Source organism: Pristis pectinata, chromosome 14 (genome assembly GCF_009764475.1).
Source record: "Pristis pectinata isolate sPriPec2 chromosome 14, sPriPec2.1.pri, whole genome shotgun sequence".
NCBI classification, from domain to species: Eukaryota; Metazoa; Chordata; class Chondrichthyes; order Rhinopristiformes; family Pristidae; genus Pristis; species Pristis pectinata.
The window spans coordinates 31,315,057-31,330,887 of NC_067418.1; the positions used below are offsets into that span (position 1 = coordinate 31,315,057).

The 15,831-nt window shown below is 38.7% G+C and overlaps 1 protein-coding gene across 8 annotated transcripts in view; it reads right to left on the reverse strand.

Moving 5' to 3' along the window:
- plekha7b (pleckstrin homology domain containing, family A member 7b) overlaps nucleotides 1-15,831 on the reverse strand; it is a 349,242-nt gene that overhangs the window by 37,077 nt on the left and 296,334 nt on the right. For 7 of the 8 annotated variants that reach the window (XM_052029063.1, XM_052029064.1, XM_052029062.1 and 4 more), the window contains 6 exons: nucleotides 10,342-10,407; nucleotides 7,817-7,897; nucleotides 5,728-5,877; nucleotides 4,259-4,360; nucleotides 3,248-3,356; nucleotides 539-759 (listed from right to left, as the gene is read on the reverse strand). In XM_052029063.1, coding sequence (XP_051885023.1) covers nucleotides 539-759; nucleotides 3,248-3,356; nucleotides 4,259-4,360; nucleotides 5,728-5,877; nucleotides 7,817-7,897; nucleotides 10,342-10,407 — 729 coding nt within the window. The remainder of the gene's footprint in view (nucleotides 1-538; nucleotides 760-3,247; nucleotides 3,357-4,258; nucleotides 4,361-5,727; nucleotides 5,878-7,816; nucleotides 7,898-10,341; nucleotides 10,408-15,831) is intronic. The other variant, XM_052029061.1, reaches the window with a different exon arrangement.

A 15,831-nucleotide genomic window follows, 5' to 3' on the forward strand; every position in this document is an offset into this window, starting at 1 on the left:
AGGATACTAAAATATGAAGATTAAGCAGTTAAAAATATAATTTAAAAGATAATATTTTAAAAATTCAAAATATATGAACAAAACTGTTAAAGACAAAATTTAGAACAAATTAAAGATTAAATAGGCGATTTGAGCAATGATACAGAGAGGTAAAAATAACATGTAACCATTAATCATGAAAGGCAATTGAAACAAACTGAATAAATTGTTCAACAAAAATTAAGGAAGGATGAATTAGGGGAAAATAATGAAATGGTGAAAATGAGATCAGTGGAAAAATAGACTGAATGGCCTTTTCCAGTTCTTGAAAAACTGTTATGCTTGGAAGACTCTCTAAACAAAAAATAAGAGCTTGACTTAGGAAAATCACAATAAGCAGAATTCATCTAAGCTAGAGTATTGAGGAACAGCAAATTTCTTGATCTCTGCATTTGGCTCCCACCTGCTGGAAAACAATTGAGACTTCCAAATAAAATTCTGAAATATTTTGTACCCTAAGAAAGTTTACCCTAATTTAGAAAATCTTGAAGATACTTACCAAATTTGGATCTTGTTTGAACTGAGGCAGAGTTAGAGATTGAGGCTTGAACTGAGGCTGTGGCTGAGGTCGAGTTTGAGGTTGAGCTCGTGTTTCCACAGGCTCTGGAGAAGGCAGCATTGGATTGACAGGGGGACTTGGCCGAGTTGTAGATTTCCTCTCTGGCATTGCACCAATGTTTAATATGGAAGGCACTGTTGAGGAAGGCACAGGTTCTCTCTCTACAAAGAGCAAATGAGTACAATTTGAGTCTGAATCAAGAAAGAAGCAATATTTAACATAGTTAGCTTTTGCTTTTACTTAGAATTAATGCTTGAGCTAGGTCCATTAAATTTTGTTCAGCAACAGCTTGCATCATCATACAAATTTTCAGGCAGCTAAATGTGGCAAGCACAATGAAATAAAATTTTATGCCAAGCCTCAAGGAGAGATGAAAACAGACAGCAAGGTAGGTTCTACATGGTGCTTTAACAGGCAAGGTGTAGGGAGACAAAGTAGCTTAGGAAGGAAATTCCAGAGGTAAAGACTAGCTAGCTGAAGGTATAATTGCCAATTGTGGAAAGATTAAAACTGGGAATGTTCAATAGGCACAGAAATCTGAGATTTGCTGAGCTCCAGTAGTTTAAGCAAGAGCAGCCCGAGCTCCCGGCTGCATGCCATTTCAACTTTCCTTCCCATAACAACCAGTCCCTCCTCCTGCTTTCTCCAATGCCAGGGGGAGGCTCAACACAGACTAGAAGAACAACATCTCACATTCTGCCTGGGTAGTAAGCAACCCAATAGTATGAACATTGAATTTTACAATTTCAGGTAATCCTTTCCTCCTGTGTTCCCCTTTGATCTCCTTCAGATCCATCTCTGGTTCTCCCATTTTTGTCCCCTTTCACATACCCTACCCCCCAAACCCCATCTTCATCCCCTCTCCCTTCTGGTTCTATCCACCTACTGGCCATACACTTCATCCATCGGATCTGCCATCCCCCATCTGCCCTTCACCTCTCCCTTAATGCTTCCCATTACCACCTTCCTTATTTATCAGAGTTCAGCAGTTGTAGCCTTCGTGTCCCTGCCAGCCTGTCTCCACCTTCACTCTCCCCTCCCCCCCCCCCCCCCCCCCCCCCAGTGGCTCCATGGCTCTTCCTGCCCATCCTCCTACACCCCTTCTCAGTCTACCCATCACCTACTGGCCCCCGTCTCACCCCTCACCCTCTCCTCTTTATACTAGTTATCTTCCCTCTCCACTCTCAGTCCTGATGCAGGGTCTCGACTTTTGACTTGGGATGGATAAAAAAAATCATTTGGACATTTGAATTACTTTTCTACAAAGGAACGGCCACAGCGCTTATCTACCAACTTTCGCTCTGCTCAAAGTTACATTAGTTCGATTGTCCCACAGCATATCCTGCAAAAAGCTGCTCAAGGTATTTTATGGAATCAATTTCAGATTTTAGTCAATGCAAACTGAATTAATTCAGATACAATTTCCCAAACAGAAGACTTAATCCAACTTTGGTACATCAAATTATAAAAGATACCCCTGACTTAATAATTCATTGAGAGCATGCCTCACCTTCAACTGCCCTGCTACATTTTGGATGGTTACAGAATTGTGCTGCCAAACTCTTGCACTGAATTTCAACAGTAATAAATATCCAACTACAAAAAAGCTCTGAGCTTCACTTTGCAATTTTCCCATTTTTCAATTTTGTTATATTGCTGTTTCATCATGCCGTGACACTGAATCATCAAAACCCGAGTCACTGTTCAAGCAGCGGGTGAACCTACATTAGCAAAATATAATTAGCAGACATAGATTTACGACTTGCAATTTAACATCTTTACTCCCTGGGTGGTTTTCTCATATTTAGTTAATCTCTAGTCAAACTGCTGATAGGTATAATAAACAGGATTTTTTTTTTCTTTCCCCACACACACAGCCAATGTAAAGGGCCAGATGGTACTAAACAGAAAGCAGCAACTTTCAACCCCCAAGAATCTAAAAATTTAAAAAATACTGTAAACATAAGAGACAACATTTTTTTTCTAGACTGTAAGCTAAGGTTTTAGTGACATTTCTTTTTGTCTGTGCCTGGACTGAGAGAGACAAGATATTATGGAAGCTGGGATTGCTTCGGTGACAGTGAAATGTCAACTGTAAGTGATTGTGGCTTTTTAGATGTGTAACATTTTAAAAAGCACAGCACTCAAATATTACTACTTAACAGATGTCTTTGGTAAGGACCAACAAAAACCAGAACACCACAAATATCCAAAACAGTTCAGAAACCTTTGAAACGTTTCACATGATTACTGAAGTTTGCTGCATCTCTGATGCAATTACAGCCCTTAATTGAGAAGCATGGCAGAGATTTTGGCATCATGGAATCTCAGGAAGTACTAACATAAATAACTTGGAAGAATATTGGCTTAGACAATTATATTTTCTTCTGGTACTTCCTTCAAAAGAAACAGCATTTGTAGAGCTTCATAACATTTATTATCCTGACAGAAGGAAGCAAATTAAGAGGCATTGGACTGGAGGGTTAGTTGAGGGCTCCAGGTTTGAGTGAGGCTTAATTTTGTTTTGGTCAAGCTGAAAGGATTCCTTGAAGTTTTTTTCTAATATATTAATAAATTGTGATGGTGGAATTTTTTAATCACACATTGCCAAAAGAAACCACACACACAACTACTTAAACCACAACTCACCAGGATTTTGAATGGATTCAATAATCATTCTATAGTTGTTTTTGTTCGCACTGAGACCTCCCATGACATCCTCAATCCTCCACAGATCCTTCCTCATCTGTTCTTGATCCTAAATCCAGAAAAGCAAGTTATCCATTTGTAAATTCTGTGCACACAAGTCAACCATTGAGTTTGGCAGAAACACCAGGGACTTGGGGAGCAAATGTTTATACCCTTTACAGTAATTAATTCAGATCATGTTGTTAACCCACAACTATTGTGCGCTTTAATTAATGAAATATAAACAGGTTAAAAAATCAAATTATTAAACAGCTACACAGTCAAGACTAAATACATTACAATACATTTTGAAAAAACAAGAAATGGCAGAGGCTGCAAATCTAAAGAGTCAATGACTTGTAAAACTAACTGTTCTTCTCCCTTCACGGATGCTGTCTGACCAGCTAACTATCCTCAGTATATTCAATTTCAGAGTGTGTTGTGAAATCAGCAAGATTTTTGTGCAGCAGAACAGACGTTATAGACTTAATTCTGCACTAAAATACAGCAGCTTAAAAGCTGAGAATATGTTTTTAATTTTATTAGTTTTCCAGCTTTATAGTAACTTTTTATGCTACTTTTCTTTCTCCTAACAATACAAAAGGCATTATAAATCCAGTGTGTCATTAATTGTTATAAAGTTGATCCCTTTCAGCACTGATCACTCCAGAGGTTACAAGGTCAGTAAGAGAACATAAATGGGGCTAGCAATTGGCCACATCTGAGCACATCACCAATGGCCATCTGTCCAAAGCACCTGCAAATAAGTCATGTGGTTAGGAGGCAAAGTGAGAGAAAGCAGAGACATATTCACACAACCAGCTCAATGTTCCCTCAGCCCCTTTATTCTTTGTTTCCAATGCCCTCACCCAAGTGAGGATCAAAAACTAAATGATGCAAACTTGCATTGACCTTCACATAATACCTAAGTAATTATCTCAGTTAAAAGCAGTTCAAATACATTGAGCTTACCTGGAGGCTTGGTACCATCTTCATGTGTCCCAGGATCGTCTCTTTGAGCTGGTTCACATCGTTTTCTGTTTGTTCATATTCCTTCCATGCATTCTCCAGCTCCTAACACACATGTTTTAGTTAATTTCATGGTGTAATTTAAGGGAGGAGAGGGGAGGGATTTAGGTGCATTAAATGAAGTAGTGAAGAGCTCTTGGAAGCCTTCAGAATACTTCGAACATTAATAGAGATGCAACCCACAAATATCTAAGGATTGAATCAAGCAGTTCTAATCACAGTTGCATCTAGTATCAACCTGTGTCCTTTCTTCGGCTATCAGGATTGGAAACCAATTTCTCCCCCTAAGTCCCATAATTCTGAAACCCAGTGAAATCCAGTATCTTGACCAAAAATTAAACACAAGATTCTCAGTCTGGTTCCCCTTCAAATGGAGCCTATAATTTCAGTTTCAATTGCTTCAGTTTATAACACAATTGATACATTTATCATCATGGAGCTGGTCATGCAATAATCTCCCAGAAAGTGCTTAAACTTTAATCCAAAAAGGTAAAAGATTCACCTGAACTATTTGCTAATTTAGACTATAAACCTTTCAAGTATTCTTGTTCAATGAAAACAACTCTCTGTCTACAGTCACAATTTAGAGAAAGGACTACTAATCTATTGATCAATCATCTTTGACAATAATGTAATCAACGAAACGTTGACTTATAGGAAAATAAAATTCAATGCTGAGCACAATGGTTTAGAACAGTGTTGTGTCACCATCCTATTCCTCACAATAGGTACACGGTGGTATTGACAGAGACCAGGAAGATGGTCTCTGGGCTTTCCTTTATGCACAAGCAGCTATAGGTGTTGCATGATTGAGGAGTATCAGCAGCAAATTGATAAAATTGATGCCTTTACAAATATTAATTAAACACTCAGATCTTGCAACACTCTAACAACTGAATCTCGTTTTTTTGAATTAAATCATTTCATACATTTGGCCTCAATAGAAATGCAGTTTGCCTAAAGTTGATTTGCAATGGATCAAAAAACACACGACAAAGCTCAAACAACATTACTAAACATCTACTAAGACTGCAGGTATACTACAGATCTACTGTCCAACCAACAACTCTGCTCCTTCTACCATTGACTTTTATAGTTAGATCAGCAGGCCGAAGCATCAGAAGAAATTCTTTACAATTTCCAAATTTCCCCGGGTACCAACGGCACTGGCACCCATAAAAGAGCCTTCAGACCAAAACGAAGTTTAAAATGCAGTAAGGGGATGTTCCTGGTTGAAGTGTCACACTGCTAAATCTCTGCATGCACGTGTTGAGACACCAAATTCATGCTGTCACCTCACCCCTCTTGGTCAGCTTTTTACTGGGAATATCGGATAGCTAGAGTGTGTTTTTTTCCCCACCAGTTACATCATGTTCAAGTAGTGCAACTTAAAGTTTATCAAAAGCACTTACTGTGCAGACTTTAGAAATTTCAGCTCTGATATGAACCAGGTCCTCTTGCAGAAGCCGCTGCTGATAAGCTATTTTCTCAGTGTGGTTTGGCTGCCCTTTATACTGATCCAGTTGTCTGTGAGTTACCTCCAACACCGATTCAAGTTTATCCTGAGGATACATAACAAAATAGAATTTGTAGCTGTCTTGATCTTCTCTTAACTCTCATGTGAAATGAAAGGTGCAGTTACCTCTGCCTTCCCCAAGAATCAGATTTCTCTGCAGGGTACAGCAACAAATGGACATTTCAAAAAGGTATACAGAAAACAGCAATTAATTCATTGGCAGAGCCTGAACTGACGGCACTGGGTAAGTAGAATGGGAAAGATATTGGCACCCAGTGGATAGAAAGTTGGTGAAATAAGAACATAAGTATTTGGGATTGCTGCTTAAAAGGATACAGTGACGGGTATTACAAACGGCCCAGTGGATAAAGCAAAGAACGCCACATTTAGTAGATGGGGACATATGCAAAGGAAATTCTGATCAATGTATAGACAACAGTCGAAACAATATGCAACTCTACATTATCAACACCAATGCAGATAGTAAAATACCATCCCAAGTTAGCATTTTCCAAAAAAGAAATGGATTAAAAGAGTAAAGTCACCTGATCCCATCTGTGCTCACTAATGACTAATAAACTAAGCTAAAGGAATCAATTATTGGTGATTCATGAGTGCTTTTAATCTCCTTCTGAAGCAAATTCCATCTGCTTGGTTTATTACCTTCCAACCATTCACATTCAGGTTTGAATATCAGGCTTCCTCAATTGCTGTTGAAGAGAAAAATAAATGAGGCACACAAATTATGCCAAAGATGTAGACTCCTTGCCCAACTATTCAAAGGAATTTCTATTCTTTCTTATAACACTGACCACCGATATTAGGAATCTGCTCTATTTCTCATTTCTCTGCTCTGCCTCCAAAGCCCAAATATCTGTGGGAAAAGAGGGAAGCTGTGGGCCACCAAATCTGCAAACTACCAAAATAATACCACACAGGTCCATTTAGTTGACCAAATATAACTTTTAACGGTCACAGACTACTCCCATCCGAACTTTACTGTCCTCCATGGCACTTTGCATCTCCTCCCAATCCTCTCCCAGGACTTTTTCCACTAACTTCTGCCTCATCCCTTCCTAGAAGTCCTTGCACACTCACCTCTACCATTATCTTCCCACACTAATTTCTCCCAAACTTCCCAATCATTCTCCCAGATCCATAATCCATTCTGTAGCACTTGACTATTCTTCTAATCACCTCCTCCACAAAGCTCACTCTGCTGCCAAGAGTGTTCTTTCCCTTAACCTCTGATTTCCCCCCCTCTCCCCAACCTATCCAACATTAGAGAGATTGCAGAGAAAAGGCCTATGGCAGATTGAATGCACACTGTGCATTGAGAGAGGAACGCGTTAGAACATTGTGCACTGTGGCTTCAGTGTATTAAAAGGAATATTGAAGAATTTAAATCCAGTTAGCTGGAGCCCTTAATGAACAGAGCCTTAGAGTACCTGATCCATTGCTGCTTTCTGTACACTTCTGTTGCAGAGAGTTAGAAACAAAGCAGCCATATTTCCCATATTGCAGAGAAACAAATAGAATGGGTCAATATTCTCAAATGAATGTGTAAACCTCATTGAAACATAAAATTCTTAGGTGTCCTGATGGGGTAGATGCTCGAAGCTACTTACCCTGGCTGAAAGTCCAGAATTATGTGCCACTGATACAAGTGGAAGGGAGTAAAATACATTTTGGACTGATACACAAAGAAATTTGTTCATTCTCCTTCTTGTCAATCATTTGACATCCATCTCCCCTCCCACAAAGGGATAAGGATCCTCCATCAATGTGTATACTTAAAACCAAGATCATGCCCAATAATCAGAGCATAAAGGGAAAGCATGGGAAAGTGTTGACATACAAGTATGGCTACAATCTATTTGAATGACAAATGTAAATTCAAGATGATGTTAAGCCCAATCCTACTCAGATGTCCCTGCTTGCTATTTCATATTTTATATGGTTTTTGTTTGATCCTTGCAGAATACCTTATCTATCTTTAGCTGACGAACTTTTGCTTCCAGATCTTGAAGACTTTTGTCCCGTTCACAAAGCCTGGTCAACTTAGCCTGGAGGCAGAAAGAATGAATACTAGTGAAACAGTATTGGAATTAGGTACATTCTTTTGGTATTATTTCTGACGGGACTAGAAACAGCAGAATATTTAACAATTTGTAAAATTAAACACAACAGTACTTAATGAGAATCATTCTGGGTACCTGCTACATCTTGCACACAAGAATGGGATGAACTATTATTAGCTGTGAATTCTCGCCTCCCTAGTGCACAAGTCTGTGCCAGTTATTGAGATGACAAAATAGTATAAAAGCAAAAAGTGAACACCAATACTAAAATAAATATTGAAAACGCTGGAAATCTCAGAAGAAAACAACTTTCAAGTTACAATCAAAAAACTGCAGATGCGGGAAATCAAAAATAAAAACAGAAAGTGTGGTAGATACTCAACAGGTCTGGCCACGTCTTAGGAGAAAGAAAGATTCTGATTCAGATTCAGAATCTGATCTGAATATTCAATGAGGGGTCATTAACCTGAAGTGTTAACCCTCTGCAGACTCTGCATGACCTGGCCTACTGAATATTTCCAGCAGTTAGTTTTATTTTTCCTCATTGTACCTTGCTGCAGTTAAACAATGTTTACAAGTGGACCAAAGAAAACATACAATAGCTCTTTTAGCAATATTAGTAATGTCACAATGAATAAATATTCACAAAGTTCACACCAAATCAAGGTTATTATTCAGGGAACTGTTAGGCTCCACTATTGAACACTTCGCTCACCATCTTGTAAAATTCGATGCACATCTATGTCAATGATTGGCCATTGCTATTGCTACAAACCATCCCATATCCCAGCTTTCAACTCATTTAGAAACTAGCCTCCAAAAAATCTCTTTCCAAACTGTGAAATTTTTCCACCTTTCTTTTCTCCCTCTCTATCTTTAGAAAACCCTGGTTTTAAAACACAAGTGGGAACGTGCTTTAAAATTTAGTTTAGTAACTGACGGACAACTTTTTGGATCTATAAGATCATAAAAGATTGAACTTGGCCAATAACCAGTCCATCAAGATTGGGTGCTAAAAGGACAAATTACAGATAGGAATCAATCACTGCCGTGTAACATTGCTCACAAAGGCATGGATACAGCTCTTGTTAATAAAGAAAGTGTCTTCCCCACAAAATATTCAGTTAATAAGAATTTTAGTAAAATTCTATGCTCTTGCTCCCCATAGTAACCACACTATCAGTTCAGTTTTAATGTAAGTCTACCAATCTCAAATTTATGCTCGGAACATGTTTTAAGTATGGAGTCAGTCTATTTAAATTGAGCCTCAGTATGCAGGAGAACCAATCAAGTCTAAATACAAATACAAAAGAAAGAAAATGCTGCAAACACACAGGAGGTTCAGGCAGTACCTGTGGAAAAAGAAACAAAGTTAACAATTCAGGCTTGAGAGCTTTTGTCTGAACTAGGAAAGAGAGAAAGCATCTGAGCTTTCAGTGGCAGAGAAGGTAGGGTAGGGATGAGTAGAACAAAGAGAAATATTTCCAAGAGACAAAATGAGTTAATGTGATAGATCAGATTATGCTTCTTTGTCTGTGTTAAGTGTTGTTAATAGCAGGGTGGTGGGACATGTCCAGCAGGCCTGGTTATACCAGTGGAGAGAGAAAAACTGAGTCAAAACCACAGATGGATGACTGGCAGAAATGGCCAGTTCTGATACAGACAGCAAGAAACAGCAAGTTACCTAACATTGGAGAAGTCAATAGAGTCAGGAGGGCTGCAAAGTGCCCAGACAGATGAGGTGTCGTTCTTTAAGCCGACATTGGGCCTTATTGTAACAGGGAAAAGTGATCACCCAATTTGTGTTCAGTTTCTCCAAAGTAAATTCTCTCCTCCACAATGGAGAATCCAACAGCAGATTCAGTGATCGCTTTGTGGAGCAGCTGCATTCAGTCTGCAGGAGTGATCCTGAGCTTCTGGTTGCCTGCCACTTTAATTCTCCATCCCACTCTGATCTATCCATCTCCGGCCTCCTGCACAGTTACATAAAGGTCCAATACACCTGCTGACATGACGAGTTTTCCAGCATTTTCTGTTTTTATTCAGATCCCAGCATTGACAGTTTTCTTTTGATTTTCAAGTCTAATTACAATTGTATTTGGTTGAAGCTCACTAATGCCCAAGCTGCTAAATGTACCATTGAATGTAATATTAAGATATACACACATCTTGTTCTAGGTTTAAAATTTTTCTAATTTGATCTCAGTTACACTCACTGTCATCACCTCAGGTGAAGAGAAAACTTTGGGCAGTCACTATTCCTGCACTGGCTCAGTGGAGTTCCAGATAAGACAAGGTCAGCCTATAAAATCCTCACAGACAGCCTACCTGCACTTGAAGTCTACAATTTAATAGCACATAATATTGGGCTGCTTCCACCTCTATGGAATGTGTCAATATCTGTCTGTTCAGAAGGAAAGTGGACTCACATCAGCGTTGCTTTCTGCAATTTTAACTGGCTTCACAGCACGCCTTATTGGTTCTTGCCCTGTCACCTGGAATAAGAGAGAAAAAAAGATAAAAGCAGGCAGTGAAATGATAGAGCACTATCAGCTCACTGAGAATGTATTTTAATGCCGTGGACAAAGTCCAAAATAAATAAAACTCAAACTGAGAGCTGCTGTTTAGTAAGCAGATCAAGGAAAAATAGAAGTGTAGATAAAGGAGAAAATTGTAAATGAGAGAGCAGAATACTGAAGGAGTATTGCCAGCAAAATAAATAACAAATGGACCACAAAGTTTTTAACCAATATTTACAAAGCAATCACTCCACAAGCAGGTACTCCCTAAACAATTCTTCTCAGCCTTCTCAGAACATTTTGCACAAGGTGAAGCGGTCAGTGAGTTCGTGGTGGGATTGCCACAATTGGTCTTGAAGCAGATGAAGGATGTTGAGAGAGGGAGATGCATTGTGGGTAAAGAACTAACCAGGGTTCCTACTCCTGATTATTTTCCAATGACCCATGCTGGAAATTACATGTCTGTGACCGTTTTCAAAAAAACCATATAAAACTCAGAAAAGATGCACTTGCTGCTCATGTTTGAATTGGCCTTGGATATTCACAGGTATCACCTGTGGTAATATAAGCAATATTAACACTCTAGGTAAGAAAGTGAATGAAGGATCGACGTATTAACCCTACAAGTGTTTACCTGCTATTTCTGACTGTTTCTAGTCTACTTGTCTATTCATAATGGCTACTTGAGCAACATGTGAACAGAATTCTGGTAACTGTGCAACCAAAGTCCAATACTTCAGGAGGGGAATAATTTGGAAAGGTAATGGATTTATAAAAATACAGACCATCCTAATGTGAGAATTTCATAATGGAAATCTTTAATTTGACATAAATAAAATGAAATGTTAAACATATGGAAATTATAAAACCATAATCTCTCCTTTATAATCAACATCTTAGCTCGAAAATGTTCAAAATTAACTATTTACCAACTCTGAGTACGGCAGTGAGTGACGCAGATTGTAGGAGATAGTGTGGCCAGCTGAGGATTAGTTTATATACCACATTCTATCTGCTTTTAACTTTGAACTGCATTAAAACAAATCCATAATTCTGTCTCCCGATAACATTAATTTTGGTTGAAATAACACTGTACTTGCTCTGACTGTCTCTTCGCATTATTGCAGCAATCTTCCAAAACTAACCTCCAATTAACTTGGCACCTGCAAACATCCTGCAAGACATCCTGAACCATCCAATTTGATTAATATAAATGGTTGCAAGAAATAAGACCACCTAGTGGAATTAATCCTAATTACATACCACTGCACCTTTGTGCTGAAGTAGTGCAAGTAAAATTGAACACACAGAAATGTTATGGCACACAGTAAAATGCTAGATCTTGCCATGGTAAGCATGCCACATGTTGCTTTAAATGCCTTCCTTAAAGGGGCAATGTCTTCAAGACGTTTATCAAATGATGCAAGTGTATGATGGCATGAGCAGGTTTGTAGGTTGATACATGCATGTGCATAAATTGCAAATTAATTTCATCCTGATGAAGAGTCACAGGAGATACAATGTTGCATTTCAATTCAATTTGTATGGTTGAGGGACATATTTGGAATCAAGAGTTTTGCCAATTTTTTCCCCCATCTATGATGCCCCTTTAATGAAATCACTCACTCACACAAGGTAAGTATGAGCACAATTAGTTTAACAAAGTCTTGAACATTACAAAGTAAACCCAGCCTTGTGGCCTGAAATGGAAGATCTATCTTGGAAAGCAATATTTTAATTCACAGAAATGACCAAATCACTGAGAAACAGGACACACTGATTTCTAAACACTGAATATTCATCCATGGTAGAAAGCAAGCTGCTGATGGAATAGCTGCATGATTTGTTTTTTTAATTTTCAGCTGGAACAAGCAGCCTTACTTGGAGACTGGGTCGAAATCTTGGAGTGAGTTTCGTTACCATTCTGTGAATCATGTTGATCAAAGGTACATTAGATTTCATCTGTTCCAAACATAAGAGGAATACATTGTATTACAATAATGGGAACACCTTCCTCACATCAACATTATGTCATGAAAGGTGTTTTGGCAAAATCCATTCAATCAGTAGAATACGCTGGAACCTATTTAATACGATGAAGCAATCACAATATTGCACATATAGTCATCATAATAATTATCAACAGTCCTCCAGAAAATCATCTATTTTCTCCCCCTTGCTGGTATCTGTAATGTTTTAAATTTTCCTTGTATTTTGACTGCCCTCAACCAATCAATAAAAGTGGTCTGTGGTCTTGTACAAGAGCAGAAAGGATTTTCATTTGTTCAATTATCCAGAGTCAATACTTTTAAAAGTAATTGATCAAGTACAGATGTTGAGGGTTTTTTTTCCCGTTTTAGGTAGCAGATGCTTGTCAAGTCCCACAAAATAACTTTAAAAGAGCTGTAACATAATTCACCACCAGGGGATACCTCTGGTCCATGAGAAACTACCAAGTGAATGGTATCACACAAACTTTTAATCAGATATCATTGATCTGGGCACCAATTCTCAGTCTGATTCAGAGAGCAAAACTCAAAAATGAACTTCTCATCTTGCAGAATATTCTGTAATGCCACTCAAATCCATCATCTTACATCACATGCGAACCTAAACAATGGTAACAAGAGTAATAGAGTTCAAAGTTAAGCAGCCGTTAGGCTGGATCATACTTACCTGTGACCAGCAATCCACAAAGAGCTCCTGACTGTGGGTCTTTGGAAGGTCAGCTCATTTCTGACATATGCATAGCAATGTGCAGGCTCAGAAGTCAGAGATAAACTGGAGGTCAAACTTAAGCACATCTGATTTTCCATGTCACCACTGCACGCAGTGATGAGTCCAGATGTAACACAAATGTTATTAAATGCAGGTACTGGATATAACTTAATGGGGGGGGGGGGGGGGGGGGGGAGGAACAGCAGGCATAAGTATTGTGACACCATTTATTTGAATGGGATCACAGGCCTTAATTAAAAGGCAAGTAGAGGTGAATGGTTTATTTTTCTTCATTTTACATCTAGTAGTCTAAACTATTTTAATGTCTTTATAAAAATATCTAAATCTATTTGAAAATTTAAAAATTAAAAAGGCCTCTGGAAGTGGTTTGCTGTCTGAGGACACACTGCCCAAGACCTAGTCATTGTTCTTGGCCTGTTCTGCTCCATGGCCACAACTGCCAATTCTACAGGCTGAGTGGAACAGTAGGACAGCAAGTGTGGTCCTGGGAAAAGCAGGTGGGAGGGAGAATGGGCACAAGCACAAGCAGGGGGTTAAATTCAGTAAAAATCTGGGTGAATGAGTGTTTTGTTGGGTATCAATTTAGAATAATCTCATCTGAACACTTGCCCCCCTTCTTTGAGGCCTTAATCCCCCATGAGAACCACTATTGTCTCTCCCTGGCAACTCCCCTTTCTGCAGTTTACACCTCAATTCCCTTGCTTCAAGTTTAATCCAAATGTGAATAGATTTGGCAGGGAACTGATTCAGCCATTCACTGTCAGATATGGCTTTACCACAGGGCCTCGCTTTACTCTGGACAATAAGGATGAGTCCCCAACAATCAGCCATTACCATCTTTAACCCTACTGTCTTGCCTCCTCAACTTTCACCTCTGATAACAAGTGAAGCTTCACCACCTTCTTTGTTGCTAGGAATTGAGACTATTTGCTCTGTTGCTTTTGCCACTTCTTTCTATTAGTCTACAGGCTTCAAATATTGTCCCTACAACCCCATCTCCTTCCTGTCTGAACATCAAACTTGGATCTTTCTCCTTTAATCCTACTATCCTCTTCCCCTCACATGTCCTGCAAATTCACCTTGTCCATGGATCCTTCTCCTCCTTGAAACCATATTCCCAAAGAATCACTAACAATCTAACTTCCTTTTGTGGACTTTTTATGAGCTGATATTGTTAATGATTCTCTTCCTTCAGGTACTGTTCCTCCAACCTTCAACTTCAAAAATTGGATGCTATTACCAGCATTGCCCTCTTATCTAATTTTATGTTATATTCTCCTCTGTTATCTAATCCTGAAAGCATTGACTCCTTACAGGTACTGTTTCTTTTGACGGTCACCTCTAATACCTTGCCAACACACAGACACGCACCCACCCAACAGGAGCCATTATAAAGCAAATCAGCAGATACTCTACACAAAATCCGAGGCAGTGCAAAAAATTGCAGCACTTCTATCGTTGCTGGAGTTTCAACTAGATCAGGACAAATCCTGCCTCGAAGGATAATTGAGAAGAAACGTTGGTTACGATAAAACAGATTTCTAATTGGATCCAATAACACTTGTCTTTTAAAAGCAAAAACTTCAAGGTATGTACGGGGAACACAGAGTTCTTGAGTATTAATACTGCACTTTTTCCTTGGAAAAGTATTCATTACATTTTACAGGAATACTGACCAGAGTTATTTTCTTTCAACTTATATAAATGAAAGGAGAGATGTGTAGAATTTTTTTTAATCCTTTTGGGACAGTCAAAAACCAAAGGACCCAAATGGAATTCTTTCTACCATAAGTAGATAGTAGTTAAAAGGAAACTTGAAAAGCAGAAGAAAGAACCAGAAGGTAGGCACTTGGAGAGAGAAGCAGAGTGGAAAGAGACTCGAGTCATACATAAACGCCAGCATCGACTAAGTAGGTTCAATGGCCTAATTCTTGTGATGATCACCTCTAATATCTTGCTAACACATACACACACAATAGGAGTCATTATACAACAAATCAGCAGAACCCTACACAAAATCTGAGGCAGTGCATCTAATTGCAGCACCTCTGCTGTTGTAATTAGGATCACCATAATAGCAGATGATTACATTATTGTGAGCAATGCTGGAAGTTACAGGTAGTTAGATCAAAGAACCGTTTACAGTTGAACATTTCAGTCACAGACCCAAATGGCAAACAAATCAATGGCAAGGAGCTAAAGATGTGAGATGGGAGAATGGAACCCACGAATCAGATGTGAAACCAGTCAACCAATTATCAGTCTAACAATGAACGACAAGGCAGTTATGAATATAGTTGGCTGCATTTTGGCCACTTTTTCATAAAGGCATTTTGATGTTTAAAGACAGATGGCTATTTCATGATCAGGTCCCTATCTGCAGAAGGCAATAACCAGGTAAATTCAAGAAGACACTTCAATATTTTCTAAGTGGGTACGATTAAAGTGGGTAAGGAAAAATAAGAGAAATCAGGAAAAAAAAGTACTTTGCAATTACCTCAATTTTTACATAAATATGACAAAACTATGAACTACTTTTCATGCAATCAGGGGGTAAAGAAGAACCCAAGCTTGCCAGCTTGCACACCCATCAACTAGTCTTTTTTTTATTATTAGGTTCCCCCAGGAAACCCCTCAACAACATGTGCACACCACAGAAAG